This window comes from Branchiostoma floridae, chromosome 4 (genome assembly GCF_000003815.2).
Source record: "Branchiostoma floridae strain S238N-H82 chromosome 4, Bfl_VNyyK, whole genome shotgun sequence".
Taxonomy (NCBI): Eukaryota; Metazoa; Chordata; class Leptocardii; order Amphioxiformes; family Branchiostomatidae; genus Branchiostoma; species Branchiostoma floridae.
This window is the reverse complement of record NC_049982.1, coordinates 8,751,372-8,767,413: the sequence shown is the minus strand read 5'-3', so window position 1 is coordinate 8,767,413 and position 16,042 is coordinate 8,751,372. Positions and strand designations below refer to the sequence as shown.

At 41.6% G+C, this 16,042-nt stretch overlaps 1 protein-coding gene across 1 annotated transcript; it reads left to right on the top strand.

Annotated features, from left to right (window-relative positions):
* The first annotated feature begins 1,552 nt into the window (after window positions 1-1,552).
* LOC118414452 lies at window positions 1,553-16,002 on the top strand. Its single transcript, XM_035818492.1, has 5 exons — window positions 1,553-1,648; window positions 8,408-8,532; window positions 13,966-14,391; window positions 15,099-15,226; window positions 15,748-16,002. Exons 2-4 carry the CDS (start codon window positions 8,435-8,437, stop codon window positions 15,199-15,201), a joined length of 627 nt encoding a protein of 208 aa, XP_035674385.1. The 5' UTR covers window positions 1,553-1,648; window positions 8,408-8,434; the 3' UTR covers window positions 15,202-15,226; window positions 15,748-16,002.
* The last annotated feature ends 40 nt before the right edge of the window (window positions 16,003-16,042 follow it).

Below are 16,042 nucleotides of genomic sequence, written 5' to 3'. Positions count from 1 at the left end.
CAAGAGAGGTAATTATATCATTAAAACATTAAAAAAAACTTATGGCATTCAACATCATACACTTTACCTTCAAGAGAAGGTAACTCTTTTATCACCATACAGCCTGTACGCCTACAACCCACCAGCATTTTTGTTCAACATCAAAAGGAGAAATAACTAGTATTAAATGCAGTAAAAGTGGTACTTGCACCATTCAAACATTTAGAAACGCATACCATTCAAACATCATGGGCTTTACCTTAAAGGTAAGGTAACAGGCATTCCTTTTATCAACAGACAACAACGTGTACGCCTACACTTACACATTTGTTTAACTCTGAAAGGAGATGTAAACGTAGTGGTACACCAAAGTGGTCCTTAAACCATTCAAACAGACCTCAAGCCTCTTCCTCCTCCCTGTTTAATGGACAGAGCGGGCTTCAGACGGACTTTATGACACACTCTTATCAAGTTGCAAATATATATATTTTCAGCAAACAGTCCGCTTTGCGTTGTAGGAAATAAGATGTGTTTACTGTCAGCGTGTAACGTTAGAAGTCCGGGATCACAAAGTCACGGCGACGGTGTGGCTGACAGGGTGGAGTGTACTTGATGGTTCGTGCGCATATGCCGTGTCAGGGGCACAAAGGGGCAGACAACGCCGCTGACATGAAACGCTTTTCGGCAGACGCAAATTGGAAATCAGAATTCCCCGCCTTTGTTTGAGCCGGGTTTGAAATTTCAGTCTTGTCACACAGAGAGATTATGACCTTATGCCTGTACGTATGGGTTGACGTTACTCTATCCCAACAGATGATAGATTTCAGAGTGCAGAGTTCAATACCCTTCAACACACTATCATCTTCAGAAAAGCAGAAAAAACAAACTTTCAACAACAACAAAAACAGAATAAGCATTGACACGAAAATAAATTGTGTGCATGTGTACTCTCCTCTGATGACGAATTGCTTCAATTAACAAAGTTTGTGTGGAAACTTTTGGTTTGGCGTTGTCGTTTGTGTTCGCAGAAAGTAAGACTTGGTATGACGTCATATCAACAGGTTGTCGTTTGTCAATTCCACCCACAATGCCTCTGTACGTCACTTCCATGTCACTGAGAATAAAAGAATATTTAGGACATCCATCTAACCTACGTCACCGCTGAAACTTTATGAGAAAAAACAATTCATGGGATTTCTTTTCGTATCAAGCATCCCGCATTTGTCACAATGATATCTACACATATTTTCTGTAATTGAAACCTTCTTGATGAGTAAGTGGTGTACGTATATTAGAATGCATTACTCACATGTATGTCTGTTGACGTAGTGTTGAATTGGTTTTTGCTGTAGTGCTCCGTTCCCTTTGTCTCTTTTCAATAACACACCAGCTTACCTTCCCCGCTATCGGAAGTAAAGGCCCAACCCAAGCTGGCATATGGTCCTTTGATCACCAACAGTTTGTTTTTCCTTTCAATAAAACTACGACTATTACGATGTTCCTTATTGTCCCTGCCATATCGTTTACAAAGGATGTTTGGTTTCCCCTTCTTCGGACCCTTTAAATATGGGGCCAATTCCAGCCATTTCATTCAGCTAAGCAACATCACCCGAACGAAAGGCAACGAGAGGAAACGTTCACAAGCAAGACTACACTTCTATCCAATAAGGTAGGTAAGGATAATCTGGATATCAAACTACTTTTCTTTAATAATTCATCGCAGCACTTTACCAAGAGTTCCCTCTGGTTTAGATGGTAACGATGCGCGGAAGACAGTCGCTTGTTAAAAAACGGGTTGCGATGCATGGCTGGCAAACTAAGTCTTTCTCCTAGAAAAAATATGCATTATCAGAGACTTATTGAAGCATCTTCGGGTAAAAGTTCCAAAGAAAAACATTACATGTAGCTCTTCTAGATTCAGCGGGAAAATAGGACGAATTCAATGGACCAGTGGTGTAGCAGGTTCAGAGGACACGTATCTTTGTGTTGTTGATTCTGATTCTGTTACCGACAGAGAAGATTTATCGCAAGGCAACATGTCCAGGATCTTTATGTAGAGACTGTGGACTTCAACATTAACATTTGTATGTTGGTTTTGTGTATGTGTGTTGAGATGTATATGAGCGATACTACAATACACATCAACCTCCTGTGAGTTTGGCGGTTAGGCTGTATGGCAATGTGTTCAGCACTGGTCACCGGGTATCTTGGGTATCGCGGCTTTCCATGTAAAAACTTACGAACGGTAAATTGCCCTAGAAAAGATCAAAACTAAAACGCATCTCTCACTCACTTAACCAGAATTGCTCTCTAGAAGCGAAATTGAATCGCTATGGAAAATAGCTTGTTTGACAGGGGATGGCAGTACGCATGACTACGTACTTCTTTAGTATAACTCTCGCTACTCATCAAACCATTTGCGCAGTCCAGCTTCTGACTTGCGTAAACACGACCTTTTGCCAGGGAAGTTCTCTAGTTGGTAACCTGTGAACACATCAATTAATTCTCCGGGTATTGGATTGATTGGTGTGTTCATGGGAAAGATTAAGCACGATTTGATGGCGATACCAGCTGCCACTACTGACCTGCTGCTGTTTAACGCTGAAGTTCTCATCAATCATCCTCCTGGCGGAACAGAATTTGATGAGGATCGGATCGGAGTTGTTCTGTTTAGGGACACTACTGCAATTTTGTACTGTGTGTCATATATGGTAACTGGGGACTCATTAAGTAATCACATGATTTGATTCGATTGGTTTGAGATATTTCGGTAAGATCATGAGTAAGTTAATTTCAAAACTTTGGAAACTAACTTACTTGTTACCTGATAAGGTTTCCTCATCACTTTGAGAAGACTACATTGATAAGTCTGTGCCTCTTGCGAACCATCTTGTGCCATTCCAGGCGGTTCTGGGCCATCTTTTCTGCGTCACACAGCTTCAGATTGGAAAACAAAATAAGGGCAAAAGTGTATCCACAATTCATCGCAGCACTTTACCAGGAGTTCCCTCTGGTGTAGCTGTATCGATGTGCAGAAGGAAGGCGTTAGTTAGAAATGGTTGGTGGTGTACGGCTTTCGAAGTTTCTATCTAATCATAAAGTGCGTTTTCAGAGATTTATCGAAGCATCTCGAAGTATAAGCTCCGATGAAATACATAAAATCCAGCTCTTCTCATATCAATAGGAAAATAGGACGAATTCAATGGACGAGTTGTGTAGCAGATTCAGAGCTAGATGACACTTATCTTTGTGTTTTTGATTCTGAGTCTGTTACCGAAAAGGAGGAGCTATTTCAAGGTTCTATGTCCAAGATCTTTATGTAGAGATTGTGGACTTTTTATGTCGATTTTGTATGTGTGTGGAGATGCACACGAGCGAAGGCTACAATACACATCAAATTCCTGTGAGTTTTGCGGGTAGAGTTTCGTCACTGGTCATCCCGTATCTTGAACATCGTGGTTTTCCATAACAATCTAAAAACTTAAGAATGGTAAGTTGCCCTAGAAAATATCAAAACTAAAACGCATCTCTCACTCACTTAACCAGAAATGCGCTCAACAAGCGAAACTGAATCGCTATGGAAAATAACTTGTTTGACAGCTGCAGGGGATAGCCTTACGCATGACTACTTCAGTATAACTCTTGCTACTCATCAAACCATTTGCGCAGTCCAGCTTCTGACTTGAGTAAACACGACCTTTTGCCAGGGAAGTTCTCTAGTTGGTAACCTGTGAACACATCAATTAATTCTCCGGGTATACGTATAGGATTGATTGGTGTGTTCATGGGAAAGATTAAGCACGATTTGATGGCGATACCAGCTGCCACCACTGACCTGCTGCTGTTTAACGCTGAAGTTCTCATCAATCATCCTCCTGGCCGAACAAAATTTGATGAGGATCGGATCGGAGTTGTTCTGTTTGGGGACACTCCTGCAATTTTGTACTGTGAGTCATACATGGTGACTGGGGACTCATTAAGTAATCACATGATTTGATTCAATTGGTTTGAGATTTTTCGGTAAGATCACGAGTAAGTTAATTTCAAAACTTTGGAAACTAACTTACTTGTTACCTGATAAGGTTTCCTCATCACTTTGAGTAGACTGCATCGAGGAGTCTACGCCTCTTGTGTACCTTCTTTTGTGATACCAGGCGGTTCTGGGCCATCTTTTCTGCGTCACACAGCTTCAGATTGGAAAACAAAATAAGGGCAAAAGTGTATCCACTTTGCTTCACAGCAAGACTCGCTGTTCCCAATGAGTTTTCCCGACAGTCTGTCTACAAGTTGCCCAGAACAGATCTTACTTCAGGCCGTAGGTCATCCAATTGGAACTATAATTGCCTTGCTTGTATCGCTGTATCGCAGCTTAAGGCATACCAGGACCTAATTAAAGTAACACGACTTCCTATATTTTGACCTGTCGGACTAACAACAAGTTCTGGAGTTTCAAATGTACCGTAGTCTACCAGTCTGCCAGTTGATTCGTTCAAAGAGTATGTTCTCTATGCTGCCCAAGCGTTTTGCTGTTGTCCAATGCAAACAAAAAATAGAGTCTGATTTAAACGTAGAAAGAAAAACTTTGCCACGGATTCAGTGCTTGGGCAAAAAGGACGATTCCATCTGCAGTTTCAGTTAGCTCCTGCGATACTTGGGATTGAGTGTGGGAAGGGGAGTCCAAAAATTACAACCGCATTCGAGGAGCCAATCATGGACAACTGGCCCTGGATCATGTCATGTGTACACTTAAATGTAGCAAAGATCACCGTTTCGCCATGTTAGCTTCAGGTATTGTCCCGTCTGTGTCTAAGCTCTGTCACTTTTACCTGAGGTTGACATAGTCCACATCTCCGTGCAGGAAACACGTCGGAAACGTAAAACCTGAATATTTGCAAGGGAGCGTTGGAGCGCTTTGGGAGCGCTGAAGTGAAGAACTACGTTTCAAACATCACGCTTTGCCAGAAGAGTAGCTATTTTTCTGTGTGTAAAAATTTTCGTGGTAATCTTAATCTGAGTTAAAATAGTGTTTTGCTCTCAGAGGAAGCTATCCGACATTGTCCTTTAACTCGCACATCAAGTAAAGCACTACATTAAAATACTCCGATATATACCGGTCAAATTCAACCCTCCACACAGCATATCGCAGCTCCCTGAACACGTTACACGTCACGTGATTATGTTTTCAGGGGGAAATGTATTAAGTGTATGATTATCGTATAAGTTTGTTGGAAATTATTGCCCTAGATAAAGTTTAATTCACAGGAGAAGTGCTATATAAAAGCAAAACAATGACGACAATGCTGGGACATGTTTTAAAAGCAATACCAGAGGACCCCCTACACAAACACGCGTGAGTCCTGCGACTTTAGAGAAGTTTACATCTGTAAACGTCGAGGAAGTAGGATGAGAAAGATGAATTCCTTATGTAGTATATATTCCCCACAGAGTCTGTTAATGCGTTGTCCTTTCAAAATGACGTTATTACAACCGAGCGGTGATGGATTTCTTGCAATGGAGTTTCAATTAAAAGTGCATATCGAAAATCTAATTAGTTGTATTAGCCTCGCGAAAATTAAGCATTACCAATATGCATCCATTCCTTATGGTCGATTTCGGGTCATTAACAGGCACTTCTTGGTAATTAATCTTATAGAACGGTTAATAAAGGGAAGTATAAATAGGCAGAACCGGGCTATCAGTGGGAATTGACGAGCTGAAAACACATCGCTCATTTTGGGAGCAACACCACAACGCCCGTCTTACTGTATGATACATAGCTTCCCCTTCACGTCATACTAACTTCGCTAATTCTTTTCTGAGAATTCGAAAAGAAAATGTTTTAGACCTATTGGGACATCAAAAGTTTCATAATTAATCAATGAGCACTTCATTTCTATACAGCCCACGCATATACTGTCAATGTTTTGCACGAATTGATACTGTTCCTCATCCTGCCGTACTAGAATTGAAAGTGTACGATTTGCTTTCCCTTGAAAAGCATACGTTAAAATACATTACTTAAGATAGAAAAGATGTGCCTAAATGCAATCTTCTGCGGCGAAACAAAGTTAAAGGTCCCTTAACCCGACAGAAAAGCGAAACGTTACTGTACAGGCCACAATCAGATTTGTATATAACGTAGGCCCACTATAAGATTTTGACATCAGCATCCTTTCAAATACCTTAATTCGGGGTGACGAAACGTTTCGAATAACACCCCCACACACACAAGCTTCATGAAATTATGTTTGGGTGATATTTTGTCCATTATCAGATCCAATTTTGATTGGGTTCTGGAGAAGTTTACATTTGCATTTTGTTACCTTATCTGAATAGAAAGTCCATTAACTTGAAACTGTGACATTACCTAGCCCCACCACCTGACGCTACAGCTTATCCATATGGTCTCGACCATGCATTACCAACCTGAGGCTTAAAGACTTATCTCACAATTCTGCTGTTGACCTCGCCTGTCCTCTGCATGGTAATCTAATCATAAAGTTCACATACCTTAAGACTTTAGAAAGGGTTTCATTCATGGAATCTTACATGTTTGAATTTTGTATAACAAACCCCAGATCTCAATACAGATTTAGCTTCGAACAAGTTTGAGATAATGGAAAACGGGTTTCCTTTACATCACTGGGGTATTAAAGGTTACCAGGGTTCATGGACAGTACTAGTAGAAATATCACTGTGTGGCATTATTTATAGGCATTTGTTAACATATGCTAAAGATTTCATCCAGTAATGCAAAGATTTTGTAACGTATGTGACGAATGATTCTGCCATCATCAAAACATTGCGCCAGTATGGAACGAATGAGGCAAGTAGTAAACTGAAATCCAAACTCTCGTGGACTGCTATAAGTTTCAATCGGATAATACATTTCGTAATACTCGTAGTTTTCCTCGCTCATTACATGTAGAAAACGTGGGCGTAATGTACGCGAGTGTTTTGGGTTGGGAGCATTTGGATACCGTTCTGTCATTAAAAGTTTACATCACGAAGAAACACAGCTACTGCTACAAGCTTCAGTGTAAAAAAACATCACGGAACAAGAAATGAAAAGTTTTTATGTTGCCATCCCGCAGCTGTCAGCTGATTTCTGTAAACACGGCCCGAAAAAGGAATATTTGCACAACACGCTGCTTCCATAACGTTTCATTTTATCAAGTGCCAAAAAGGCAATGAGCGCTTACATGAAGTTTCTGTCATTAGATAGCACTTTCTGAAAAGTCGTGCTGATAATTAGTCCATTAATTATCAATTACCGAGGATGTTTGGGGAGCAGTATCATGAGTATTGGCGCATCAGTCATCGCTTCCTTCGTGCTTTCCAACTTACTAAAATGTTGCCACTGTTGAAATCTATTTGGGTCATTTTGGCTTACTATCTGTAGGGTCAATGTATACGTGATGCATATACCAAGAAACAGAAAATTGTGCCAGTAGTAGATATTTATCAATAAACAGTCACTTTGTGAGAGTTTTTCGTTCATCACATAACGCCCACTGATAACTCTTTCAGCAAAGTACCCATGCCTCCAGGTCTTTCTACAAAGCATAGCTAAACGTGATTAGAAACCTACTTTTCCTGAATAACGTCAAAAGGAGTCTCTAGATTTCGGCGTCACATTAGATACATTAACTATGTCTCTCCCACGTCGTGACGTCAACAAACCTCTTATCTTTAGTGTTTTAGTGGTGAATATTTGTTAATGTCAACGTAATGATTTTTCTGGTGAGGAATCGCGTTTGATTATGTAATTTTTCTTAAATCTAATATGTGGAATTCATTTTACATTTTGGAGCTAAGTTCGACTCTAATGTCGCAAGCATACAGCAAGATTGGTTTATTTAGTACAAAAATAACCATTGAATTCCTAAAACGGTAAAACGGTACAACACAGAAAGGGTGCAATTTCAGAAGTCGCACAATAACAGATGATCAGTTTTACAAATGACGCCAATCTGCGCTTGCTTTAAGCTGAAAAAAAGCACTTTCCGGGACCTATCTGCACTAAGAACTAGACACATCATCAGCGCTGACCCTTCATTACATAAAGTGCTTCCTAAACTTAGTTTCGTAAAGCTAATCTGCATGGTATTATTACATACACAGATTAGTTTATTCGTGTCTTCTTTATTGCGGTCCATTAACCGCATCGCGGCCGCCTGGGAATTCAATGAAGAAAACAAATTAGCCGAATTATCGCCCCCTCTGAAATTAGTGGGGGAGTCCATCTCCCGGGATAGTCGTCACCAGGCCACGTGACCCGCTCTCCTTGCCTCCCTCTATAAATCATCGGTCCCCCTCTGACAGGACATTCGGACCTGTGGATCCGCACAACAAAGTAGTAGAGAGCAGAACGGGTGGCGGATTGCACTCATTGCTAACATTCTCCGTGCTCCCGTACCGACGCCAGGTGAGGCAACAGGTGAAGAGGACGACCATGCGCTGCGGACTGAGCTGGCTGCTGTTCTTCCTGACGTACACGTTAGTTCTACTGGCCGTGACAGCCTTACCGACGGGCGACTCCACATTGGCACGGTAAGACACACGCACACAGTATTGTTTCTGTCGTCTACATCTTTCTGGTCATACTTTGTACGTGACGTTGCCTCTACCATGATGCACAGAATCTCTTAATCGTACTTTTATCATAATTTATTTCGTAAAAATACGGAAAGTAATAGTTTTGCGATTGAAACGATAGCTAATTGGAACACATACCTGCCTTTGAATATGGCGTTTTAAGAACATCACGGCCATGGGAAAGACGACAAAAGAGTCGAGGAACTATGAAATAGTAGTATGTGTCTGAAACGAGTATGAAGGTTTTATCATAGCTGTTAATGTCATAGATTGGTGAATGTCTTTATGATACTCTTCCGAAGAACTTTGGCCGCTTTGACTCGATGTCAATAATCTGATGAAATACTGCCTACCTAGAAAATACTGACCGACCATACACTTATATATATATGTAACGTATTGAAACAGCTAATGGTTATACTGTTTGGCGTCACTATAGTGGCTCCAGGTAATGAAGGTTTTGGTCTGCTGGTTTGTTGGTGGATACGGCTGGCCTCTCCTTAACGTTACATATGGGATATCACATATTCTCGGCTGGTATGTCTCAATCCTAGAAACGCCTGGCGTTTGTCTGCACTGATAGAATAACTCAATCCGATAATTCACAAATGATCCCTGCTATGCTGTACAGTGTGTCCTGCCCGTAGAACCTGTTGCATTTTCCATTCAGACTGAATCTACCATGATGATTTCCAGGCCACTCTGGAAATTAGTTCGCAGGCGTATGAAATACGACGCCGGGGTTAGGGATCTGTGGATTGTACGTATGGTTGAAAGAGTACGTGTGATTGACCTTGGCGTTAGTGTAGCTGATGCTTACTTTTGCACGTAGAACTTTGCGCTACTGGCCTTGGTGCTGAAGTTAGTGCTGATTGAAAGACAAGTAGGACATATGGTCAAACAACTGTTGCTCACTTCCAGCTTTTCTTAATTCATTCAACCACAAAACAAGGCTCATTGAGCGGCAGTGAAATGTTTGTCTTGAAATGTTTAGTCTTTAGCCATCAGAAAATGAATCGCGAGGAGGATTGTTCTATAATATGTAGTTCTTGGAAATGATATTTTGAGGGTGGAACTTGATGTGTGGCAGTGCAGTGTGTGTACTATCGTTACTGAGTTAGATGGCCTGTCACTTAAAGCATCTGGACTGTTAAGATTTGGGTCATCGTGGTCAAGAGTAATACACATATTGTCTTGTCATCTTTCAAACCTGCATGGGACGACTCTTAGCCAAAGCTTCTGATACAAAATCGTTAACGGAATCTGTGTATGTTGGTGCCAGCCATATGTCTTAATGAAAGGATAAAGTAGCAATTTTGGTCACTTATCTCCTCAACCAAACCTTCTGTCGCCTAATAGCGCTGACGTTCGACAATGTAATGTAAAAGAAACCAGGGATATTTCTTTTTTTTGTTTCTTCACCAAACTCTCGCCAAATTTCCCAGTTTGGGTATATCATGTTCAACTTATTATAGCTTATGAGTTAACCACTGGAAGAATAGCTGGCAACATAATGTTGTCAGCTAAATGTGGATCTCAATTAAGTCAAGTCAAGTCAATCTACAAATATGAGTTTCGAAAGAAAATGATACTGATTTACTTCGGCTAGTTAACCTTATTTCACGACCAAATACATTTTCCCAAATGTAGCCTTCTTTCTGAGATGATGTTTGGTTACTGTATAGATTTCCCCTGAATGGACATAATGAATTGTCCTCCTCTCGACCGGACGTCCACAAAATCCGGTACGGATTATCACTTCGTTTCACTCTATCAACTTAACGATGGGACAAACCACGTGTATCTATCGGCTTCTACTGGAATCATGACGACTCAACTTCATTTCAGGGAACAGATTTATTATTATCATCCGTCACTTCCGATAGAGGGTGCTAATCCAGGGATCACGGTAAGCTCTGTGCGTTCCTGCATGAGCTCTGAAAGGTCATTTTAAAGGCTTGATAACGCGGGCGTTGACAAAGCGTTGACGGGCGTTAACGTTTTGTTCATGATAAAGCTGGCTGTAAAACGACATTTTTTTGTGGAAGAGAGTTTTAAAGGGACAAAACGTTTGGAAGTTTTGATGGCGAGTGTGACGAATTTAGATCAGACAGGGCTTTATGTGATCCTTACTCCTGACGAGCGCGTAAAAGACACTGGATGAAAAGGGACACTCGCATCCTCATACTTCCTTCAAATGTAACGCTTACCTAAAGTTTATGTAGCTTCATAAACCTCTGCATCTCCTAGATCTATCCTGAGTTACAACCGTCTGCATATTGCAGTGCAAATCAGTAGCAAGCATTTCTATTCTGATAAAGTTTGGAGGAGGTCCCGAAACCGTTTCTGGAACTGATCCAAAAGTAATGACAACCTCACAGATTCCATCTATAGACAAAGCGAAACCGCGTCGTGACGACTTCATACCATTAGAGTGATAACTCTTTCTGTATCCATTGGACAAGTCACACTCAATGAACACTCGGGCGGTAAGAGCCCGTAGATATCACGAAATGAAGTGCCCTGAGGCCCCGATGACGTTTTATCTGGAAGCACGTGTCAAACGGAACGCCATTTCCTGCCCCGCATGAATATATTCCATTTGCAATGACTAAATGCAGTGAGATCGTTGTGCTTATTTGGCAGCTTATGAAAAAGAGGTTACTGTTTCTGTGTTTTTTTTCTGACTAGACCTGAAAAATATGTAAATCCATAATTGGGTTGTATATTAAGCTATTAGCTAAGTCGAGATTGTATGTTATCGCTTCCTATTTCTTCTCTGTAGAAGACATATGTGTTGTTTTACTTACCATGTTTGACTTTGTTGAATAATCACTTCGATTCTTGCTCATAACTAATTATGATTTCAGAAACACTGGAAACGTTAAAGGTATCACGTTAACGCATATTTTTCTGTTTCCTGTAAGAATTTACTCGTGAAATCAGATCGGAGAGAGTAGCTGCTTGGGTCTATAGTCGTAAGTTATTGATGTCTTAGCATCATTCACAGAGTGAAGTCTGCGTTAAAGAAGCCCCTTGGAGATATCTGCGGTGTATAGATTGACAAGGATAAGAAAGACTGACATCCTAAAGGACGCTGAGTGAAGCTTGCCGGATTCCGTGAAATCCACTCGTATCCTCAGGTGGCATCTGTCATGGCAGGGGTTTTACTGTAGTGATAGAAGAAAGGCTGAACTACTTCACTCCCGAATAGATTCAACCGTTTTGGTCAGAGAATAGCACCCGGCCCCCCTAAAAATATTTTACAATGTGAATGAGTTCCTATGGGCGGCATATGACATAGACATCCAAATTCAGGTCATCAAAGATACATTCTCAATGCACTTGCGTCAAGCTTGCGTCAATGCGGGGTTCTTTTACTGCGTCACTGTTTTGCTATTTTCGCCGATTTTTATAATTTAGATATTGCGTAATTCGTAAACGCATGACTTAGAAGACGACAAAATACACAAAAAGGAAGAAAATTTGTTCTTTATCTCTAAATTTGTTGTGTATCTTTCAAACCCCGCAGTGACGCTTGCTTGACGCAAGTCCAGTGATAGGGCACCTTTACTTTCACAATAAGGAAGTCTGAAAGGTACATTTTTGTCTGAAGATGGCTATAAAAGCCACCAAATTGATTCTGGGCAGAAAATCGATGTACGTTTTTTTATGAGAATGCCTTTGATTGTAAGTTATGTGTGCCAAATTTTTTACTTTAACACTAGTTTGCAACATTTTTCAACTATGCCGCTAGACTAACACCATGATGGCTTCTGCATTTATGATATGCTAATCCAAATGATGAAACCGTATAAAGTAATGTAATTCTTGTGAATTGATCTTCATAACTTGGCAGGGCATTTTTTAGGCTAAATCGGTATAAAATTACGGTATTGAATATAGCTCTAGAAAATTGTTTATCAAGAATTTCTGAAATATGGACAAGGTATGAAAAAAAGAAATCAAAGGATTAGGCAAAATATCGAAATGAATATCACTTTCAATATACATCACAGGAGCAAGACTCTATAATTTTCAATCAATGATTTTCAAGAAATCAAAATAGATAAAGTGAACAAAGATTACGTGGTTGATTCCGTATCAAAAAGAACATGTATTGAATCGTCTCATTGCCATTGAGACGATAAAACATAACTGCATTTTTTGTGGCTTTTGTCGAAGCCGGACAGGCATTTTAGTGAGGTGCCGACTGGAATACAACAAACATCTGCTGTGTGACGTGCCCTTTTGTGTCCCTCTGCTCTTACCAACACAGACAATGCTCAACAGCCGGGGTGCATCAATGCCTGGGATCAAAGACGCTCACTCTCTTTAAAGCTGTCGGGTGATCGTGGTATCCAAATATTAGCTCAAACAATCCACTGATGTGCCATATAACATGAGAGGTTTGCATAAGCATGGCTATTAACATTGTATACTGGAGCGTAACATGTCGGATATCAAATACCTGACACGGTGACATGTCCACCAAATGGTTTTACAGAACGTAGGGGTGTTTGCTTTGCAAATGTACGGACATTAACGTTGTTGACCCACAGTATATATTTATAGAACGTACGAGGTAGATGGCTTTTTACATAGGAAAAAGAACTAATATTTAGATAGTAGTGCTATGTAAATCATATCAAACGATGTTTCTAAACACAAAACCAACCAGGTTGCTACATTTTTAGTTATTTTAGATTTAGCGAAATGTTTCCATTTTATTCGAAACATAGATTCAAAACTGTTTTTCAATGCTTTGAAGAAGATGCTGAACGGATCAGAAGTATTTGTTAGTTGTCAAATATCATCTATGCTTATTCGGTTTTTCTATTTCGTGTTACCATTAGTGCACGTGTAATATTGTGTCCGTTTCTAAGGGATATAGAAGGGTGTGCAGGTGGTAAACTTTGCCGATGGGCGATGATGACTTTCTAGGACCACGAGAATGTTGCTTATGTCTCATGTAGAGTGAGAGAGAAGCGGCAGCTTGGAGACCAGTCCATCACCAGCGAGATGTCCGTCAGACTCAGGGAGGCCGAGGCCCGCCGGCTGCTCCAAAGCCTCATGGCTAAACAGGGTAAAAGGTGAGGCCGGCGTGCAGGTTCTGAGCATCATCCCGGCGGGGGCAGTGCAAGTGCGCAAGCAAGAACATTCATTTCGTTTCATTTAGACAGCTATTGGAATCATCATAAAGACCACAAGTACTGCTACCACACACTACATACTTGCTGCAGTGCAACTGGTGGTCAGATAGTAAAAGCAACATCTCTGAATCTTCTCCCCAAATGAACAGTTCTTGCTTGATCAAACTGTCCGTTGCCATGGATGATCCTCATGGATATTCATATGTATAACAAAACTGTTTGACTGTTCTCGTAGGGATCGCAGGGCTCTGGGCGACCAGGGGTTCACCAGTGACCTTGCTAGCAAGCTGAGCGAAGCCGAGGCCAGGAGGATGATCCAGACCCTCATGGCTCAGGCCATCGGTAAGAGGTTCAGCCCGGCTGAACAGCAGGAACCCCTGGAAGCCTCCAAGCGCCAGCTGGGCGACCAGGGGGTCACTAGCGCGCTGGCCGCCCGACTTGAACAGGCGGAGGCCCGTCAGTACATCAAGGATCTCCTGGCTCAGGCTGTCGGGAAGCGATCGGGCGGGGTGGCCAAGCGCTTCGCAGCGGAGGGAGCGGCTAGCAGGAAGAGACGAGCTTTGACAGACCAGGGGCCGATGGACCATCCGCCTGTTGGACAGGAGGCGTCCGAGGCCCGTAAGATTTTGATGACCCTCCTGTTCGGCTTCGGGAAGACCAGGTAGCCGGAATCCGGCCTGGAGCACCATACACGAACTCACGACAATCACCCTGCACCAATGGATAAAATCACATCAAAATGCTCACCGTATTTCACTAATAAAAAAAAGCAAATGACAACAACGGACGCACCGTTTCACACTTGATGTCACGATGATCTTTTGCACAATGCGCCACGAAAACGACAGCGCGTTAAGCCATATCGCCTGTCTCACTCACTACCACTACTGCCTCACTAGCACTGCTGTTCCACATGCAAATTGGACGTGATAGTCACATCTAGTGGAGAAGGATAGAACTAAGCCAGCATTGCCACTTGACCATATCTAAAATGTGTGTCCTTTGTGTACTAGCCCTGTTCTTTCTCTTCAGTACTAATTCTCCTTACCTTTGCATTCATCTAAATGGCTAATACCCTCAATGCTTTTATGTCTCGGATACTCTTTCTATAGCTTTGCATATGGAAAGATGTGACCACTTCATAATCGCGGCTTGTAACCGAAGAGCTTGCGATGTGCATTGTACAAACTGAAGTGCATTAAATGGCACTACTAGGAATTAATGTCAGTGTTCACTCTCCATTCTCCAGACTGTCACTTCAAGTTCAGTCGATTTCAAATATTCAGTGACGTACGTTGCAGTGTCGAAACAAGTAGCAAGATGGCACTGTTGCACAGTTTAACGTGAATCGTTCTTTTTTCCCTTCAGAGCGATGACCGAAGAGGACATGTACAGCCAGTCCCAGCAGAAGTGGAGGCGCGACCCTGTCGCCGAGTTCCTGGACCGACTGTACGAGCAGGAGGACTTCTAATATCAACATGTACGCACTTTGTGTGGTAAGGACGACCTATTGTGTAATTCGGACCAAAGGCATGTCTTTTCTCTGACCGTCGTAAGATTTTACTTCATGATGTCATATCCTGTCCTTTTGTAAATCGGCGAAATTCTGATTATGCGAAGTTCTCGTAATCACAAAGGGACTCTCTAACTGGATTCTTCGACGTTGAATAAACATCTATGAGATAGTGTCTGGCTGTGTTGTTGTCCTCGGTGTCGGCGGGGCTCGAGGGCGCAGGCAATCGAAGAAGTAGAAATCCCTAATTAAAGAGAAAATGAAATAAAAATCCGAAGCAACAAATGTTTCTTATGCAACCTATCTTACTTGTCTCTCGACCTGACCTCATCGTTTGGGTCGGGGTGGTAGACATGTCAAACATGAAATATTCATAATATTTCATTCGATGCCAGGCGTATGGTGGACCGGCATACATAAAAGAAAGGTCAGCAACAACAACAGACAGAAAATCTCAATAACATGATTGTTACTTAGCGTCTTGTTTCCCCTTTTCTTCCCCAGGCCACTTGGCTGTACCAGGAGCAAACGAGAACCCAACCCAGGACCTCCTATGGACGACAGTTTGACCAGTCGGGTCAGAGTTCACAGACGGGTCGTTTACTTGCATGCCGATGACGATAAAGGTCACGTGACATAGAATATATGTTATAAGCAAATAAGCAAATATGCCACGTGTCAAAATCATCGGGTCCTTTCATTATAAAAGTTACAGAACGAACTTTAATGAGAAAATAAAGTAGATCTCAGACTTCCAAACTGCTAGTCCTTTATTCGTCATGCCTTTTATGCTTCTTTA